The 18,945-nt window shown below is 58.5% G+C and overlaps 1 protein-coding gene across 3 annotated transcripts; it reads left to right on the forward strand.

Annotated features, from left to right (window-relative positions):
* Nucleotides 1-1,624: 1,624 nt before the first annotated feature.
* Nucleotides 1,625-18,276, forward strand: TANGO2 (transport and golgi organization 2 homolog). 3 transcript variants are annotated; one of them, XM_078623564.1, is made up of 9 exons: nucleotides 1,625-1,792; nucleotides 9,872-9,946; nucleotides 10,349-10,437; nucleotides 11,261-11,380; nucleotides 12,208-12,322; nucleotides 12,942-13,051; nucleotides 14,589-14,736; nucleotides 16,313-16,417; nucleotides 17,176-18,276. In XM_078623564.1, exons 2-9 carry the CDS (start codon nucleotides 9,891-9,893, stop codon nucleotides 17,408-17,410), a joined length of 978 nt encoding a protein of 325 aa, XP_078479690.1. In that variant the 5' UTR covers nucleotides 1,625-1,792; nucleotides 9,872-9,890; the 3' UTR covers nucleotides 17,411-18,276. The 3 variants fall into 3 exon arrangements, with proteins under 3 accessions (XP_078479690.1, XP_078479688.1, XP_078479689.1); XM_078623562.1 differs by lacking the exon at nucleotides 1,625-1,792 and adding an exon at nucleotides 8,557-8,654; XM_078623563.1 differs by lacking the exon at nucleotides 1,625-1,792 and adding an exon at nucleotides 8,642-8,722.
* Nucleotides 18,277-18,945: the final 669 nt, after the last annotated feature.

Genomic DNA, 18,945 nt, shown 5'->3' on the forward strand with positions numbered 1-18,945 from the left:
AACTACACACAGATAACACGAAGCTATACACAAACACAAAGGAAAAGATCCCCCGTATAAGCTTAACAGACTGTAGGGGCAAGTGCTGTTAGCTAGTAGCACCTCCTAAGGCCGGCACGGCACACGAGGGGGTGGGTGGGCAGCACCACGCCCGGCCGCCTTTGTCTCTCCCCAGTGGCGATGTTTTTACGCACCGCGCCACCCACCCAGACCCACCCACTCACCCACCCACCCACTCACCCACCCACCCAGCCACCCACTCACCCACCCACCCAGCCACCCACTCACCCACCCACCCAGCCACCCACTCACCCACCCACCCAGCCACCCACTCACCCACCCACCCAGCCACCCACTCACCCACCCACCCAGCCACCCACTCACCCACCCACCCAGCCACCCACTCACCCACCCACCCAGCCACCCACTCACCCACCCACCCAGCCACCCACTCACCCACCCCACCCAGCCACCCACTCACCCACCCACCCAGCCACCCACTCACCCACCCACCCAGCCACCCACTCACCCACCCACCCAGCCACCCACTCACCCACCCACCCACCCAGCCACTCAGCCACCCACCCACCCAGCCACCCACTCACTCACCCACCCACCCAGCCACCCACTCACTCACCCACCCACCCAGCCACCCACTCACCCACCCACCCAGCCACCCACCCACCCAGCCACCCAGCCACCCACCTAGCCACCCAGCCACCCCACTCACCCACCCACTCACCCAGCCACTCACCCAGCCACTCACCCACCCACCCAGCCACTCACCCACCCACCCAGCCACTCACCCACCCACTCACCCACCCACCCACCCAGCCACCCACCCACCCACTCACCCACCCACCCGCACCAGGTACTGATTTGAGGCTGAGTCGACCTAGCGGAGGCTCAGGTTCACATAATCGTCACCGTGTTGGCCGTGAGCGGGAATTGAACTCGGGTCGCCGGGTTCGTAGCGCTAACCACGACGACACAACCACTCCCCCATGACACACAGACACACACAGACACGCAATGGCACGCAATGACACACAGTCATAATCTCACACACACACACAATGTCACATACACAATCGTACAGGGGCTCGTATTCCCACGCAGCTGAACAGGAAGCAACACGCATAGAGACACACACACGCACAGAGACACACACACACAGACCACCCCACCCCTACCTCACCAACCATTACGAGGCCAGAGGCGTTAACACTTTCACAGGGAGACTCAACACTCACTCTCACTCACCTACACACACTCACACAGTCTCACACACACTCACCTACACACACTCACACAGGCTCACACACACACTCACCTACACACACTAACCTACACACTCACCTACACACTCACCTACACTCACACACAACAACCGCCATTCGCCACTAAGTGGCGGTGACGTCACCACGACGCGTGTGCCAGGCCATGTGCACCTTGAGGCCACACGTAGTGGCTTCTTGTTGTTTCTGGAGGAGCCCCGAGGGTAAAGATTCAGTCTCCTGGCTCCAACAGATGGAACTTGGCCAGGAGACGTCATAGACGCCTGTCCCTCCCCCCGGGGCCTCCGGCACAAGCTTATTAGTTCGATATTTGAGTCGTGGTCTAGTGGTAATTTATTGAAGGTGGAGGGGTTATCACTGTGGTGGTCACAGACGCCATGAGGGGAGGCCAATCTCAGTGGGCCCTCACCCCACGGCACTGCTGCCCACCACCACCATCACCACCACCACTACCACCACCACCACCACCACAGCGTTGCCGGCACCACGATGAGGTAGGGGGTTGGTTTTGCCGCAATCAGCTGCACATACACTTACACACACACTAGCAGACTCTCACACACACTCGCAAGACTCACTCACACACTCGCTCACACTCACTCTCACCTGCACACTCACTCACACACTCACTCACCCACTAGCAGACTCACTCACACACTCACTCACACTCACTCACTCGCAGACTCACACACTCACTCACACTTGCACACACACACTCACTCACTAGCAGACTCACTCACACACTCACTCACACTCACCCACTAGCAGACTCACTCACACACTCACTCACTCACCCACTAGCAGACTCACTCACACACTCACTCACACTCACTCACACTTGCACACACACTCACTCACTAGCAGACTCAAGACTCACACACAAATGACATGGCTACTCACATGCAGACACACACACCTACATAGACTCACACACTCACCTGCACACTGACTCACTCACACCTCACATGGCTACTCACCTACACAGACTCACACACTCACACCTGAGATAACTACTCACCTACACATACTCACACACTCACACCTGACATAACTACTCACCTACACAGACTCACACACTCACCTGCACCTACATAGACTCACACACTCACCTCACATAACTACTCACCTACACAGACTCACACACTCACCTGCACCTACATAGACTCACACACTCACCTCACATAGCTACTCACCTACATAGACTCACACACTCACACCTGAGATAACTACTCACCTACACAGACTCACACACTCACACCTGACATAACTACTCACCTACACAGACTCACACACTCACCTGCACCTACATAGACTCACACACTCACCTCACATAACTACTCACCTACACAGACTCACACACTCACCTGCACCTACATAGACTCACACACTCACCTCACATAGCTACTCACCTACATACTCACACACTCACACCTGAGATAACTACTCACCTACACAGACTCACACACTCACACCTGACATAACTACTCACCTACACTGACTCACACACTCACACCTCACATAGCTACTCACCTACATAGACTCACACACACCTACACACTCACAGACTCACACACTCACCTGCACACTGACTCACACACTCACACCTCACATGGCTACTCGCATGCAAATCTCACTCACCCACGCACAGCAAACTCGCACAGGAAACTCGCACCCCGACACTAAAGTCTGCAGCCCTGCCAGGCGCCGGTCACACGGCAAACCTCAAGAGCGCCATGACCTCACCGTCTCTGTCTCCCCCCCCGTCTCTCCCAAGGGTCACAGGCTTTACAGCTACTCAGGTGTAGCCGGAACAAGTGCTGCTAGTGGCGAGTAGCAGCAGCACCTATGAAGGCCGGCACGGCACACGAGGGGGTGGGTGGCCAGCACCACGCCCGGCCGCCTTTGTCTCCCCAGTGCTAGCGATGTTTACAGATCACACCAGGTACTCATTTGAGGCCGAGTCGACCTAGGGGAGGCCCAGGACCGGTTTAGATAATCGTCACAAGTATTGGCCATGGCGAGTAGCACCACCTACACACACAAAGCTCCCCCAGGTAGCCTCTAGCAGGGCTGCAGGGGCAAGTGCTGCTAGTAGCGAGTAGAACCACCTATGATGCACACAGACAAAGCTCCCCCAGGTAGCCTCTAGCAGGGCTGCAGGGGCAAGTGCTGCTAGTAGCGAGTAGAACCACCTATGATGCACACAGACAAAGCTCCCCCAGGTAGCCTCTAGCAGGGCTGTAGGGGCAAGTGCTGCTAGTAGCGAGTAGCACCACCTATGATGCACACAGACAAAGCTCCCCCAGGTAGCCTCTAGCAGGGCAGCAGGGGCAAGTGCTGCTAGTGGCGAGTAGCAGCACCTATGATGCACACACAGACAAAGCTCCCCCAGGTAGCCTCTAGCAGGGCTGTAGGGGCAAGTGCTGCTAGTAGCGAGTAGAACCACCTATGATGCACACAGACAAAGCTCCCCCAGGTAGCCTCTAGCAGGGCTGCAGGGGCAAGTGCTGCTAGTAGCGAGTAGAACCACCTATGATGCACACAGACAAAGCTCCCCCAGGTAGCCTCTAGCAGGGCTGTAGGGGCAAGTGCTGCTAGTAGCGAGTAGCACCACCTATGATGCACACAGACAAAGCTCCCCCAGGTAGCCTCTAGCAGGGCAGCAGGGGCAAGTGCTGCTAGTGGCGACTAGCAGCACCTATGAAGGCCGGCACGGCACACGAGGGGGTGGGTGGCCAGCACCACGCCCGACCGCCTTTGTCTCCCCAGTGCTAGCGATGTTTACTGCACTACACCGCTACACCAGGTACTCATTTGAGGCCGAGTCGACCTAGGGGAGGCCCAGGACCGGTTCAGATAATCGTGCTGGCGGTGTTAGCCGTGAGCGGGAATCGAACTCGGGTCGCCGGGTTCGTAGCGCTAACCACTACACCCACCACTCCACACACTCACTCCTGAGACAGCTACTCACCTGCACACACTCACTCGTCAGGGAAACACACAGCGTCACACAGTCACACACACACAGATTCACACAGTCACACACACACACAGCGTCACACAGTCACACACACACACAGATTCACACACACACAGAGTCACCACCTACTCACCACCATCACCACCTCCCCACCACCATCACCACCTCACCACCACTAACTATCACCACCACCTCACCACCATCACCACCTCACCACTAACCATCATCACCACCTCACCACCACCAACTACTCACTACCATCTCTTCACCACCATCACCACCTCACCACCACCTCACCATCATCACCACCTCACCACCATCACCACCTCACCACCATCACGACCCCACACCCTATTTCCGCATGCAATAGCAGAGCGCCACCCACCATCTCAAGCGCTTTCGCTTTCCCTCCCTCACAAACATGAATCACAGACGCCTTTCACACGATTCGACTCGCACAGAGAGGCAACTGTAGATGACAGAAGATGAATAATCAAGTTGATGATCATCAGCAGCAGACGCTCACCTCCAGAGCGCAAGTTAAAATCGGGCCTACACAGGTGGCTCAGACCACGGCCTTGCCTAGTGCCCCCCGCCCGAGCCGGCCCGGCCGCTGCCCCCAACCCCGACCCCACCGCGCCCATCGGGCTCGACACTCGGCATCATCGCCTCTCGTCGGATACGCGACGAGAACGATCACCAACTCACTCACCAACTCACTCACCAGCTCACTCACTCACCAACTCACTCACTCACCAACTAATTCAATCACCAGCTCACCCACCAGCTCACCCACCAGCTCACTCACCAACCCACTCACTCACCAACTAATTCAATCACCAGCTCACTCACCAGCTAACTCACCAGCTCACTCACCAACCCACTCACCAACTCACTCACTCACCAACTCACCAACTCACTCACTCACCAACTCACTCACCAACTCACTCACTCAACAGCTCACTCACTCAACAGCTCACTCACCAACTAATTCAATCAACAGCTCACTCACCAGCTCATTTTACACTCACCAACTCCCACACTCACCAACTCCCACACTCACCAACTAATCTACACTCATCACCAACTAATCCACTCACCAACTAATCCACTCACCAACTCACACACACACTCACCAATTAACTCACCAACTCACTCACCAACTCACTCACTCACCACTCACCAACTCACCACTCACCAACTCACCACTCACCAACTCACCACTCACCAACTCACTCACCAACTCACCAACTAATTCACACTCGCCATCTCATTTCACACTCACCAACTAATTCACTCACCAACTCTCTCACCCCACCCGCGATCCCAACTTCCCCCAACTCCGATAAGCGCGGTTGGCTACGTACGGTGCGAAAGAAGTTACAAGTACACTCACCTCACTCACCTCACTACTCACCACCAAGCATGCACCCCCACTCACCTCACCCCACCCTCTAAACACCCCACACCTCACTCACCCACCTCGCCCCGTACCCTCAACACTTTCACTCACCACACCTCACCCCCTACCCATTAAACTCCTCACCCCCATCTCACCACCACACCTCACCTCCCCCCACCTCACCACACTCACCACCCTTCAAACCACCCCACACACCTCACCAGACCCCACTCACCTCACCACACCCCTCACTCACCACACACCTCACCCACACACCTCAGCACACTCACCTCACCCCACCACACACCTCACTCACCACCCTCCACACCACACACCTCACCAGACCCCACTCACCTCACCACACACCTCACCAGACCCCACTCACCTAACCCCTCACCCACCACCCTCCAAACCACACCTCACCACACACCCCACTCACCTCACCACACACCCCACTCACCACACCACACACCTCACCCACTAACCTCACCACCCCTCACTCACCACCCTCCAAACCACACACCTCACCAGACCCCACTCACCTCACCACTCACCTCACCACACACCTCACCACACACCTCACCACACACCTCACCACTCACCACACAGCTCACCCTCACCGCCGCCTCACCACACTCACCACACAGCTCACCCTCACCGCCGCCTCACCACACTCACCACACACCTCACCGCCGCCTCACCTCGCTTACCTTCTTGGCTGCTGCACCTCACGAGGCGGCAGGGGAAGACGCCCTCTCTCTCTCTCCCTGTGGCCGATCGCCCTTTGTCGAGAGCGGAGGGGTGGGACACGGGGTGGTGGTGGTCGTGGTGGGTGTGTGGGTGGGGTGGGTGTATGGGTGTGTGAGTGGGGTGTGTGGTGAATGGGTGTGTGGGTGGGTGCGAGTTTAGTTTGAATCGAGTTTCAAGCTGCTACTGCTGCTAACGGCTGTGCGCTGGTGGTGGTTGTGGTGGTGGTAGTAGTTGTGGTTGGTAGTAGTTGTGGTGGTAGTTGTGGTGGTAGTAGTGGTGGTAGTAGTTGTGGTGGTGGTAGTTGTGGTGGTAGTTGTGGTGGGCTACAGTAGAATGGAGGCCCTCAGTAGTAGTAGTAGTGGCAGGGAACGCTGTCAGAAGGCCTTCGACACGAACAGGAGGCCATTAACAGGAGGCCATGAACAGCAGTAGCAGCAGCGCCTCTCCCTCCTCCTCCTGCTTCTCTCACCTGGAGAGGGGAAGCATTAATAAATAATTAAAGCCGCCCACGAGCTTCGAATTCCCTAGCGCGCATAGGTGGGGGGGGGGTCGCGAGGTGTGGGGGGGGAGGAGCCCGCCGACCGTCACGTGACGACGGCGGCGGCCAATGGGCGCGCGCCTTTTTTGAAAAGTTCAACCGCCCTTATCCGCGCTACGGAATTCAGAGGGCGGGGCGAGGCGTGAAGTCACGTGGTCCACTTGCTCACCCCCCCTCCCCTCTACCCGGGGGCTTTGGGCGTGACCCCCCCTAGCCCCGCCCCTCAGGTCCCCCCACTAGCCCCCACCCCTCCGCTCCCCCTGAGCCCCTCCCCTCAGCTCCCCCCTAGCCCCCACCCCTCCACTACCCCAGAGCCCCTCCCCTCAGCTCCCCCCTAGCCCCCACCCCTCCGCTCCCCCTGAGCCCCTCCCCTCAGCTCCCCCCTAGCCCCCACCCCTCCACTACCCCAGAGCCCCTCCCCTCAGCTCCCCCCTAGCCCCCACCCCTCCACTACCCCTGAGCCCCTCCCCTCAGCTTCCCCCTAGCCCCGCCCCTCCGCTCCCCCTGAGCCCCTCCCCTCAGGTCCCCCCTAGCCCCACCCCTCCACTACCCCAGAGCCCCTCCCCTCAGCTCCCCCCTAGCCCCCACCCCTCCGCTCCCCCTGAGCCCCTCCCCTCAGCTCCCCCCTAGCCCCCACCCCTCCACTACCCCAGAGCCCCTCCCCTCAGCTCCCCCCCTAGCCCCCACCCCTCCACTACCCCTGAGCTCCTCCCCTCAGGTCCCCCCACTAGCCCCCACCCCTCCGCTCCCCCTGAGCCCCTCCCCTCAGCACCCCCCTAGCCCCCACCCCTCCACTACCCCAGAGCCCCTCCCCTCAGCTCCCCCCTAGCCCCCACCCCTCCGCTCCCCCTGAGCCCCTCCCCTCAGCTCCTCCCTAGCCCCCACCCCTCCGCTCCCCCAGAGCCCCTCCCCTCAACTCCCCCCTAGCCCCCACCCCTCCACTACCCCTGAGCCCCTCCCCTCAGCTTCCCCCTAGCCCCTCCCCTCAGGTCCCCCCTAGCCCCCACCCCTCCGCTCCCCCAGAGCCCCTCCCCTCAGCTCCCCCCTAGCCCCCACCCCTCTGCTCCCCCAGAGCCCCTCCCCTCAGCTTTCCCCTAGCCCCCACCCCTCTGCTCCCCCAGAGCCCCCACCCCTCCACTACCCCTGAGCCCCTCCCCTCAGCTTCCCCCTAGCCCCGCCCCTCCGCTCCCCCTGAGCCCCTCCCCTCAGCTCCCCCCTAGCCCCCACCCCTCCACTACCCCAGAGCCCCTCCCCTCAGCTCCCCCCTAGCCCCCACCCCTCCGCTCCCCCTGAGCCCCTCCCCTCAGCTCCCCCCTAGCCCCGCCCCTCCGCTCCCCCTGAGCCCCTCCCCTCAGGTCCCCCCTAGCCCCCACCCCTCCACTACCCCAGAGCCCCTCCCCTCAGCTCCCCCCTAGCCCCCACCCCTCCACTACCCCTGAGCCCCTCCCCTCAGCTCCCCCCTAGCCCCGCCCCTCCGCTCCCCCTGAGCCCCTCCCCTCAGGTCCCCCCTAGCCCCCACCCCTCCACTACCCCTGAGCCCCCCCCCCACTCCAAGCCACGCCCCCTATTTTGTAACGCGCCCGCTGATTGGCTCGCAGCGAGGAAGGGTCGGGTGGGGGTGGATGCAAGGCGATCGCTGATTGGCCGAAAGCGGCCCCGTGACCTTCGCGAGACTTACAGAGCAGCGTAAGTTGATTTACCATCATCACCGTCGGATTATAATTATTATAATTATCATCATCATCGTTATTATCGTAAGCATCACGACGACGAGATAGATTAATGTCACCATTGACTGCTATAACTGTTCTGTAACAATCAATTGCAGTGTCACGCATAGCGGTTCGAACCGGTTACAGAGTTTTGTTTTCCTTTGCCTACCGGGAACTCTCTGTGTGTGTGTCTGTCTCTGTATGTGTGTCTGTCTATCAATCTATGTGTGTGTGTGTGTCTATCTGTGTGTCTCTCTATGTGTCTGTGTGCCTATCTATGTGTGTGTGTTTGTGTGTCTATCTATGTGTGTGTCTCTGTGTCTCTCTGTATGTCTGTCTGTGTCTGTGTCTCTGTGTGTGTATCTCTGTGTCTGCCTCTGTATGTAAAGTAGTACACTGCTATACAGTGGTGTACAGTGCGACGATGTACAGTGCTGAGTGGTGCAGTGTGCGCGGTGTACAGTGCGGCCGGGTACAATGCGGCCGGGTACAGTGCGGCAGGGTACAGTGCGGCAGGGTACAGTGCGGCAGGGTACAGTGCGGCAGGGTACAGTGCGGCAGGGTACAGTGCGGCAGGGTGACCAGGTGAGTGAGTGTACGGGTGAGTGAGTGACCAGGTGAGTGACCAGGTGAGTGAGTGTATGGGTGACCAGATGAGTGAGTGACCAGGTGAGTGAGTGTGTAGGTGAGTGAGTGTACGAGTGAGTGAGTGTGTAGGTGAGTGTGCAGGTGAGTGAGTGTGCAGTTGAGTGACCAGGTGAGTGTTTAGGTGAGTGGACAGGTGAGTGTGTAGGTGAGTGAGTGTGTAGGTGAGTGTGTAGGTGAGTGAGTGTGTAGGTGAGTGTGTAGGTGGGTGTGTAGGTGAGTGAGTGTGTAGGTGAGTGCACTGCTGCAGCAGTCAACCCCTGCCTCGTGGGTCTGTCACGTGACCTCCTCGTGCACCTAGCCTGGCACAGCAGTCAACCCATGGCACCTGCTGGGTCTGTCCCGTGACCTCCTCCTCCTGCACCTAGCCTGGCACAGCAGTCAACCCACGGCACCTGCTGGGTCTGTCACGTGACCTCCTCCTCCTGCACCTAGCCTGGCACAGCAGTCAGCCCATGGCACCTGCTGGGTCTGTCACGTGACCTCCTCCTCGTGCACCTAGCCTGGCACAGCAGCCCACCCACGTGACGCCTCCTCCCTCCCCAGGATGTGAACCCGCTCCCCGATGTGCATCCTCTTTCTCAAGTTCGACCCACGGCCAACGACCAGGGGAGCTTACAGGTGAGTGTACAGGTGAGTGTGTAGGTGAGTGTACTGGTGAGTGTACTGGTGAGTGAGTGTACAGGTGAGTGTGTAGGTGAGTGAGTGAGCAGGTGAGTGTGTAGGTGAGTGTGTAGGTGAGTGTGCAGGTGAGTGTGTAGGTGAGTGTGTAGGTGAGTGTGTAGGTGAGTGAGTGTGTAGGTGAGTGTGCAGGTGAGTGTACAGGTGAGTGTGTAGGTGAGTGTACTGGTGAGTGTACTGGTGAGTGTACTGGTGAGTGAGTGTACTGGTGAGTGAGTGTACAGGTGAGAGTGTCCATGTCCCCGTGTGACCTCCCCGTGACTCCCCCCCGTGTGCCCCCCCCCGTGACCCCCCCCGTGACCCCCCCCCCACCCCCCGTGTGACCCCCCCGTGACCCCCCAGGCTGATTGTGGCTGCGAACCGCGATGAGTTGTTCTCACGCCCATCACTCGCCGCTCAGTTTTGGCCCAGCCACCCTCACGTGATCAGCGGTAACCACCACCACAACCACCACAACCACCACAACCACCACAACCACCACTACAACCACCACTACCACAAGCAACACCACCACCACAACCACCACCACTACAACCACCACAACCACCACTACAGCCACCACTACCACAAGCAACACCACCACCACAACCACCACCACTACAACCACCACAACCATAACCACCACAACAACCACCACCACAACCACCACCACAAGCAACACCACCACAATCACCACTACAACCATAACCACCACAACAACCACCACCACAAGCAACACCACCACCACAACCACCACCACCACTACAACCACCACAACCATAACCACCACAACCACCACAAGCAACACCACCACAATCACCACTACAACCACCACCACAACCACCACAACCACCAACACCACCACCACCAAAACAACCACACCGTACAGGGTGTAGCGGATTAGTGCAGTAAACATCGCCACTAGGGAGACAAAGGCGGCCGGGCGTGGTGCTGGCCACCCACCCTCTCGTGTGTAGCCACAGTGCCGGTAGCCTTCATAGGTGGTGCTGCTATTAGCAGCACTTGCCCCTGCAGCCCTGCTAGACGCTACCTGGGGGAGCTTTGTCTGTGTGTGCATCATAGGTGGTGCTACTCGCTACTAGCAGCACTTGCCCCGACAGCCCTGCTAGAGGCTACCTGGGGGAGCTTTGTCTGTGTGTGTGCATCATAGGTGGTGCTACTCGCCACTAGCAGCACTTGCCCCTACTGCCCTGCTAGAGGCCCCTGCAGCCCTGCTGGAGGCTACCTGGGGCAGCTTTGTCTGTGTGTGTGTAGGTGTGGACCTACAGCAGGGCAAGGAGGGGGGCTCCTGGCTGGGGGTCACGAGGGGGGGCAGGTTCGCGGCGCTCACCAACGTGCTGGAGGTCACGCGGGACCCACACGCACGCGGCCGGGGTGAGGACACTCACTCACCACTCACTCACTCACCACTCACTCACTCACCAGTCGCTCACTCACCACTCGTTCGCTCGCTAAGTCATTCACCCATCCACTCACCCACTCGCTCACTCGGTCACTCGCTCAGTCACTCACTCAGTCACTCACTCACTCAGTCACTCGCTCAGTCACTCACTCAGTCACTCACTCGCTCAGTCACTCACCACTGACTCAGTCGCTCACTCACCACTCACTCACCACTCACTCACTCACTACTCACCAGTCACTCACCACTCACTCACTCACTCACCACTCAGTCACCACTTACTCACCACTTACCACTCACCACTGCGTGCCCCTGTGGCCAGGCGAGCTGGTCTCTGAGTCACTCACTCACCACTCACTCACCACTCACTCACCACTCACTCACTCACCACTCACTCACTCACCACTCACTCACCACTCACTCACCACTCACGCACTCACTCACCACTCACTCACCACTCACTCATTCACTCACTCACTCACCACTCACTCACCACTCACCACAGCATGCCCCTGTGCCCAGGCGAGCTGGTGTCTGACTACCTGCATGCTGAGACCTCGCTCAGTCACTGGCTCAGTCACTCAGTCACTCACTCAGTCAGTCACTCAGTCACTTGCTCAGTCACTCCTCAGTCACTCACTCAGTCACTTGCTCAGTCACTCAGTCACTCAGTCACTCAGTCACTTGCTCAGTCACTCACTCAGTCACTCACTCAGTCACTCACTCAGTCACTCACTCAGTCACTCACCAGTTACTCACCACTCACTCACCACTCACCACTGCGTACCCCTGTGGCCAGGCGAGCTGGTCTCTGACTACCTGCGGGCCGAGACCTCCCCCTCCGCCTACCTGCAGGGGGTCTCCTGCCACGCTCAGCGCTACAGCGGATTCAACCTGCTCACCGCCACCTTCGCGTGAGCACCACCCACACCACCTCACCACCTCCACCACCACCTCACCACCTCCTCACCACCACCACCTCACCACCTCCTCACCACCACCTCACCACCTCCTCACCACCTACTCACCACCACCTCCTCACCACCTCACCACCACCACCTCCTCAAGACCACCACCACAACCTCCTCACCACCACCTCCTCACCACCTCCTCACCACCACCTCACCACCTCCTCGACACCACCACCTCGTCAACACCACCACCTCCTCCTCCTCCTCACCACCACCACCTCCTCACCACCTCCACCTCGTCAACACCACCACCTCCTCACCACCACCTCCTCACCACCTGCTCACCAGCTGCACCTTCTCACCACCACCTCACCACCACCACCTCGTCAACACCACCACCTCGTCACTACCTCCACCTCCTCACCACCACCTTCTCACCACCACCTCACCACCACCACAACCTCCTCACCACCTACTCACCACCACCACCTCCTCACCACCTCCTCCTCCTCACCACCTCCTCCTCACCACCACCTCCTCACCACCTCCACCCCTCACGCTCACCACTGTGCGTGAGCCCTGGGTGGTGCGATGTCTCCTCTGCCCCCTGACTCTACCCCAGGAGTGGCGGTGGTGGTGGTGATGGTGATGATGGTGGCGGTGATGGTGGTGGTGATGAGCTGTGGTACTACAGTAACCGTAGCAACGCAGCGCCCATCTCACTCCAGCCTGGTGAGGAGAGTGTGTGGGTGAGTGAGTGTGTGGGGGAGTGGGTGGGTGAGTGTGTTGGTGAGTGTGAGGGTGAGTGTGTGGGTGAGTGTTTGGGTGAGTGTGTGGGTGAGTGTGTGGGTGAGTGTGTGGGTGAGTGTGTGGGTGAGTGTGAGGGTGAGTGTGGGTAAGTGTGTGGGTAAGTGTGTGGGTGTGTGGGTGGGTGAGTGTGTGGGTGAGGGTGAGTGTGAGGGTGTGTGGGTGAGTGTTTGGATGAGTGTGTGGGTGAGTGTGTGTGTGGGTGAGTGAGTGTGTGGGTGAGTGGGTGAGTGTGTGGGGGAGTGGGTGGGTGAGTGTGTGTGTGGGTGAGTGTGTGGGTGAGTGTGTGGGTGAGTGAGTGTGTGGTTGAGTGGGTGAGTGTGTGGGTGAGTGTGTGGGTGAGTGTGTGGGTGAGTGTGTGGGTGTGTGGGTGAGTGTGTGGGTGAGTGAGTGTGTGGGTGAGTGGGTGAGTGTGTGGGTGAGTGTGTGGGTGAGTGTGTGGGTGAGTGTGTGGGTGAGTGTGTGGGTGAGTGTGTGAGTGTGTGGGTGAGTGAGTGTGTGAGTGCGTGGGTGAGTGAGTGTGTGAGTGAGTGTGTGAGTGAGTGTGTGAGTGAGTGTGTGAGTGTGTGAGTGAGTGTGTGAGTGTGTGTATGTATGGGTGAGTGAGGGTGAGTGTGAGTGAGTGTGTGAGTGTGTGGGTGAGTGTGTGGGTGAGTGAGGGTGAGTGTGGGTGAGTGTGTGGGTGTGTGAGTGTGTGAGTGTGTGGGTGTGTGAGTGTGTGAGTGTGTGGGTGAGTGTGTGGGTGTGTGTGTGTGGGTGAGTGAGTGAGTGTATGGGTGAGTGTGTGAGTGAGTGGGTGAGTGAGTGACTGGGTGAGTGAGTGACTGGGTGAGTGAGTGTGTGGGTGAGTAAGGGTGAGGGAGGGTGAGTGTGGGTGAGTGAGAGGGTGAGTGTGTGTGTGTGTATGTGTGAGTGTGTGGGTGAGTGAGGGTGAGTGTGGGTGAGTGAGAGGGTGAGTGTATGTGTGTGTGTGTATGGGTGAGTGTGTGGGTGAGTGAGGGTGCGTGAGGGTGAGTGAGTGAGTGGGTGAGTGAGTGTGTGAGTGTGTGAGTGAGTGTGTGAGTGACTGAGTGAGTGAGTGACTGGGTGAGTATGTAGGTGAGTGAGAGTGAGTGTGGGTGAGTGTGTGGGTGAGTGTGTGTGTGTGAGTGTGTGAGTGAGTGAGTGTGTGGGTGAGTGAGAGGGTGAGTGTGGGTGAGTGAGAGGGTGAGTGTGTGAGTGTGTGGGGTGAGTGAGTGAGTGAGTGTGTGAGTGTGTGTGTGTATGGGTGAGTGTATGGGTGTGTGTATGGGTGAGTGTGTGGGTGAGTGAGAGGGTGAGTGTGGGTGAGTGTGTAGGTGAGTACAGGCTGAGTGTGTGTGAGTGTGTGAGTGTGTAGGTGAGTGGGTGAGTGAGTGTGTAGGTGAGTGAGAGGGTGAGTGTGTGTGGGTGAGTGAGAGGGTGAGTGTGGGTGAGTGTGTAGGTGAGTACGGGCTGAGTAACGCCCTGCTGGACACTCCGTGGGGCAAGCTGCGTCACGGCAAGGCCCAGTTCGTGCGCGCCGTGCGGAGTGGAGGCAGCCCCACACAGCTCACACTCAGCCTGCTCGATCTACTCAACGACACGACACCGTACGTACAACAACCACACTCACTCTCACAGTCACTCACTCACTCACACAGCCACTCACACACTCACTCACACACTCACTCACTCACACAGCCACTCACTCACACTCACTCACACACTCACTCACTCACTCAGCCGTGCCGTGCACCGTGGGGGCAGCTCCACACAGCTCACACTCAGCCTGCTCGATCTACTCAACGACACGACACCGTACGTACAACAACCACACTCACTCTCACAGTCACTCACTCACACACTCAGTCACTCACTCACACAGCCACTCACACAGCCACTCACTCACTCAACCACTCACTCTCACAGTCACTCACTCACACACTCAGTCACTCACTCACACACTCAGTCACTCACTCACACAGCCACTCACTCACTCACACACTCACTCAGCCACTCACTCACTCAGCCACTCACTCACTCACACACTCACTCACACACTCACTCACACACTCACTCACTCAGCCACTCACTCACTCAGCTCCACAGAGCTCACACTCAGCTTGCTGGACCTGCTCAACGACACGACACCGTACGTACAACAACAACCGCCATTCGCCACTAAGTGGCGGTGACGTCACCACGACGCTTGTGCCAGGCCACGTGCACCTTGAGGCTACCACGTGAAGTGTCGAACGCCCGCTGGCAGGAGGTCACGGGGCAGACCCAGCAGGTGCCACGGGTCGACTGACCGAGATGACCGAGACGACTGGCTGATGGACCACCTGTGCCCCCTACTGTGCCAACTTGCTGTGCTTTAGCCACCCGGCGCTCCGCTCGTTGTTGTGAGCGTCGCTCCTCCGCCCTCCGTTGTTGTTGGAGGGCGACTGCCTCCAACTGCCCAGTAGCCTCAAGGTGCACCTAGCCTGGCAATAGTCCAGTAGCAGCATCCTTCACGAGCCTCCTCCACTGAGGCCGATCTTGACACCGCTGGTACCAGTCATCGCCAAGTCCACTCAGCTCCACGTCCTCCTGTACCACATCACTCCATCTCTTCTCTAGTCCGTGCCGCGCCCGTTTAGCCCCCTCGATCCGGCCGAACAAAAGCTGTTTAGGCATGCGGTGGCTGGGCATGCGGGCTCCATGACCCAGCCAACGCAGCACATACACACATACACACATTGATACCACGTACACAGTGTCATCATCAGCTGACACTGCTGATGACACTGCTGATGATGATGACGCTGTTGATGATGACGCTGCTGATGAAGATGATACTGTTGATGATGATGACGCTGCTGATGATGATGACGCTGCTGCTGATGATGATGACGCTGCTGCTGATGATGATGACGCTGCTGATGATGATGATGATGACGCTGCTGATGATGATGACGCTGCTGATGATGACGCTGCTGATGCTGCTGCTGATGACGCTGCTGCTGCTGATGACGCTGCTGATGATGACGCTGCTGCTGATTACGATGCTGCTGCTGATGACGCTGCTGATGATGACGATGATGATGACGATGCTGATGATGACGCTGTTGATGATGATGATGACACTGCTGATGATGATGACACTGCTGATGATGATGATGACACTGCTGCTGCTGTGTGCAGGGTCCTGCCCGACCCCTTGCTGGAGGCTCAGGGAGACCTGCACATGAAGCAACTCATGCCGCAGTACGCGGCTGTGTGTGTACGTACCCCTACGTACGGGACACGGTACGTCACACTTACTCACATATACACATACATACACTCACTCACACACACACTCATACACACACACACTAACACATACACTCACTCACACACACACACATACACTCACACACTAACACTCACACTCACACACATACACTCACACACTAACACACACACTCACACTCACATACACTCACTCACATTCACACACATACACATACACTCACACACTCACTCACACACTCACACTCACTCACACACACACTCACACACACAGCACACACACACAGCACTCGTGGGGGTGGATGGCCGCGTGAGCTTCACAGAGCGAACCATGAAGCTGTGTGTGTGTCACTGTGTGTGTGTGTCACTGTGTGTGTGTGTCACTGTGTGTGTGTGTCACTGTGTGTGTCACTGTGTGTGTGTCACTGTGTGTGTCACTGTGTGTGTGTGTGTGTGTCACTGTGTGTGTCACTGTGTGTGTCGCTGTGTGTGTCACTGTGTGTATCGCTGTGTGTGTGTGTCACTGTGTGTGTGTGTCACTGTGTGTGTGTGTGTGTCACTGTGTGTGTGTGTCACTGTGTGTGTGTGTCACTGTGTGTGTGTGTGTGTCACTGTGTGTGTGTCACTGTGTGTGTGTCACTGTGTGTGTGTCACTGTGTGTGTCACTGTGTGTGTGTCACTGTGTGTGTCACTGTGTGTGTGTCACTGTGTGTGTCACTGTGTGTGTGTGTGTGTCACTGTGTGTGTCACTGTGTGTGTGTCGCTGTGGGCAGTACCAACTCGGTGCTGCTGGTGGGGGTGGATGGCTCCGTGAGCTTCACGGAGCGAACCATGACGGAGGAGGCCCCCGAGGGCCACGCGGCTCGCTGGGCACGCGGGGACCACCACTTCCTGCTGCGCCCACAGCCCCCCCCCCACACTCCCATGAGCCTCCACTACTGCCGCCCCCCCCCCCACACCCACACTCCCATGAGCCTCCACTGCCGCCCCCCCCCCACACTCCCATGAGCCTCCACTGCCCCCCCCCCCACATACTCCCATGAGCCTCCACTGCCGCCCCCCCCCCCACACTCCCATGAGCCTCCACTGCCTCCCCCCCCACACACTTCTGATTTCCCATGAGCCTCCAGTGCCGCCCCACCCCCCCCCACACACTTCTGATTTCCCATGAGCCTCCACTGCCGCCCCCCCCCCACACTTCTGATTTCCCATGAGCCTCCACTGCTGCCACCCCCCCCCCCACATGCTTCTGATTTCCCATGAGCCTCCACTGCCGCCCCCCCCCACACACACACTTCTGATTTCCCATGAGCCTCCACTGCCGCCCCCCCCCCCCACTCCCATGAGCCTCCACTGCTGCCCCCCCCCCACACACTTCTGATTTCCCATGAGCCTCCACTGCCGTCCCCCCCCCCACACGCTTCTGATTTCCCATGAGCCTCCACTGCCCCCCCCCCACACACTTCTGATTTCCCATGAGCCTCCACTGCCGCCCCCCCCCCCCACACACTTCTGATTTCTCATGAGCCTCCAGTGATGCCACCCCATTTTTAATTACCCACAATCCTCCTGGAGGGACAACAGTGTGACACCACCACCGCCATCACCACCGCCATCACCGCCACCACCACCGCCATCACCGCCACCGTCACCACCACCATCGCCACCACCATCGCCACCATCACCACCGCCACGACCATCACCACCATCACCGCCGCCACCACCGCCACCACCGCCGCCACCACCGCCACCACCACCACCATCGCCACCACCATCACCACCACCACCGCCATGAGGCTCAGGGCCACGCTGTGGTGGTGCCGTGCCGGTGGGGTGGGTCAGACCAACTGGGGACACTAAACTTTCTAAACTCATTCAACTTTTTGTTGTTGTTTGTTGTTGTTTGTGGTTGTTGTTGGTGGTGCCGGCTGCAAGATCCCCGCTGACGTGCCCAGCAGCAGCCAACACTCTACACACGTGTGTCTAGAGACACACAGAGACCCACACAGACACAGAGACCCACAGAGACCCACAGAGACACGCAGAGACACACAGAGACCCACACACACACAGAGACACAGAGACACGCAGAGACCCACACAGAGACCCACAGAGACCCACAGAGACACACAGAGACCCACAGAGACACGCAGAGACACACAGAGACCCACAGAGACACACAGAGATACAGAGACACGCAGAGACACACAGAGACCCACAGAGACACACAGAGACACACAGAGACCCGCAGAGACCCGCAGAGACACGCAGAGACACACAGAGACCCACACACACACAGAGACACACAGAGACACGCAGAGACACACAGAGACCCACACAGACGCAGAGACACACAGAGACACGCAGAGACCCACAGAGACACGCAGAGACACACAGAGACCCACACACACACAGAGACACGCAGAGACACACAGAGACACACAGTCACACAGAGACCCACAGAGACCCACACAGACACGCAGAGACACACAGACACACAGAGACCCATACTCGCAGAGACACACACAGACCCACAGAGACAC

Source organism: Lampetra planeri, unplaced genomic scaffold (genome assembly GCF_965212315.1).
Source record: "Lampetra planeri unplaced genomic scaffold, kcLamPlan1.2.h2 scaffold_315, whole genome shotgun sequence".
Lineage (NCBI taxonomy): Eukaryota > Metazoa > Chordata > Hyperoartia > Petromyzontiformes > Petromyzontidae > Lampetra > Lampetra planeri.

Bases quoted from the DNA above. Each gene is read 5' to 3' on its own strand.
- TANGO2 (XM_078623564.1), top strand. From the start codon at position 9,891: ATGTGCATCCTCTTTCTCAAGTTCGACCCACGGCCAACGACCAGGGGA. The intron at 9,947-10,348 runs GTGAGTGTACAG...GTGACCCCCCAG, and splicing joins ACGACCAGGGGAGCTTACAG to GCTGATTGTGGCTGCGAACC. The intron at 10,438-11,260 runs GTAACCACCACC...GTGTGTGTGTAG, and splicing joins CCACCCTCACGTGATCAGCG to GTGTGGACCTACAGCAGGGC.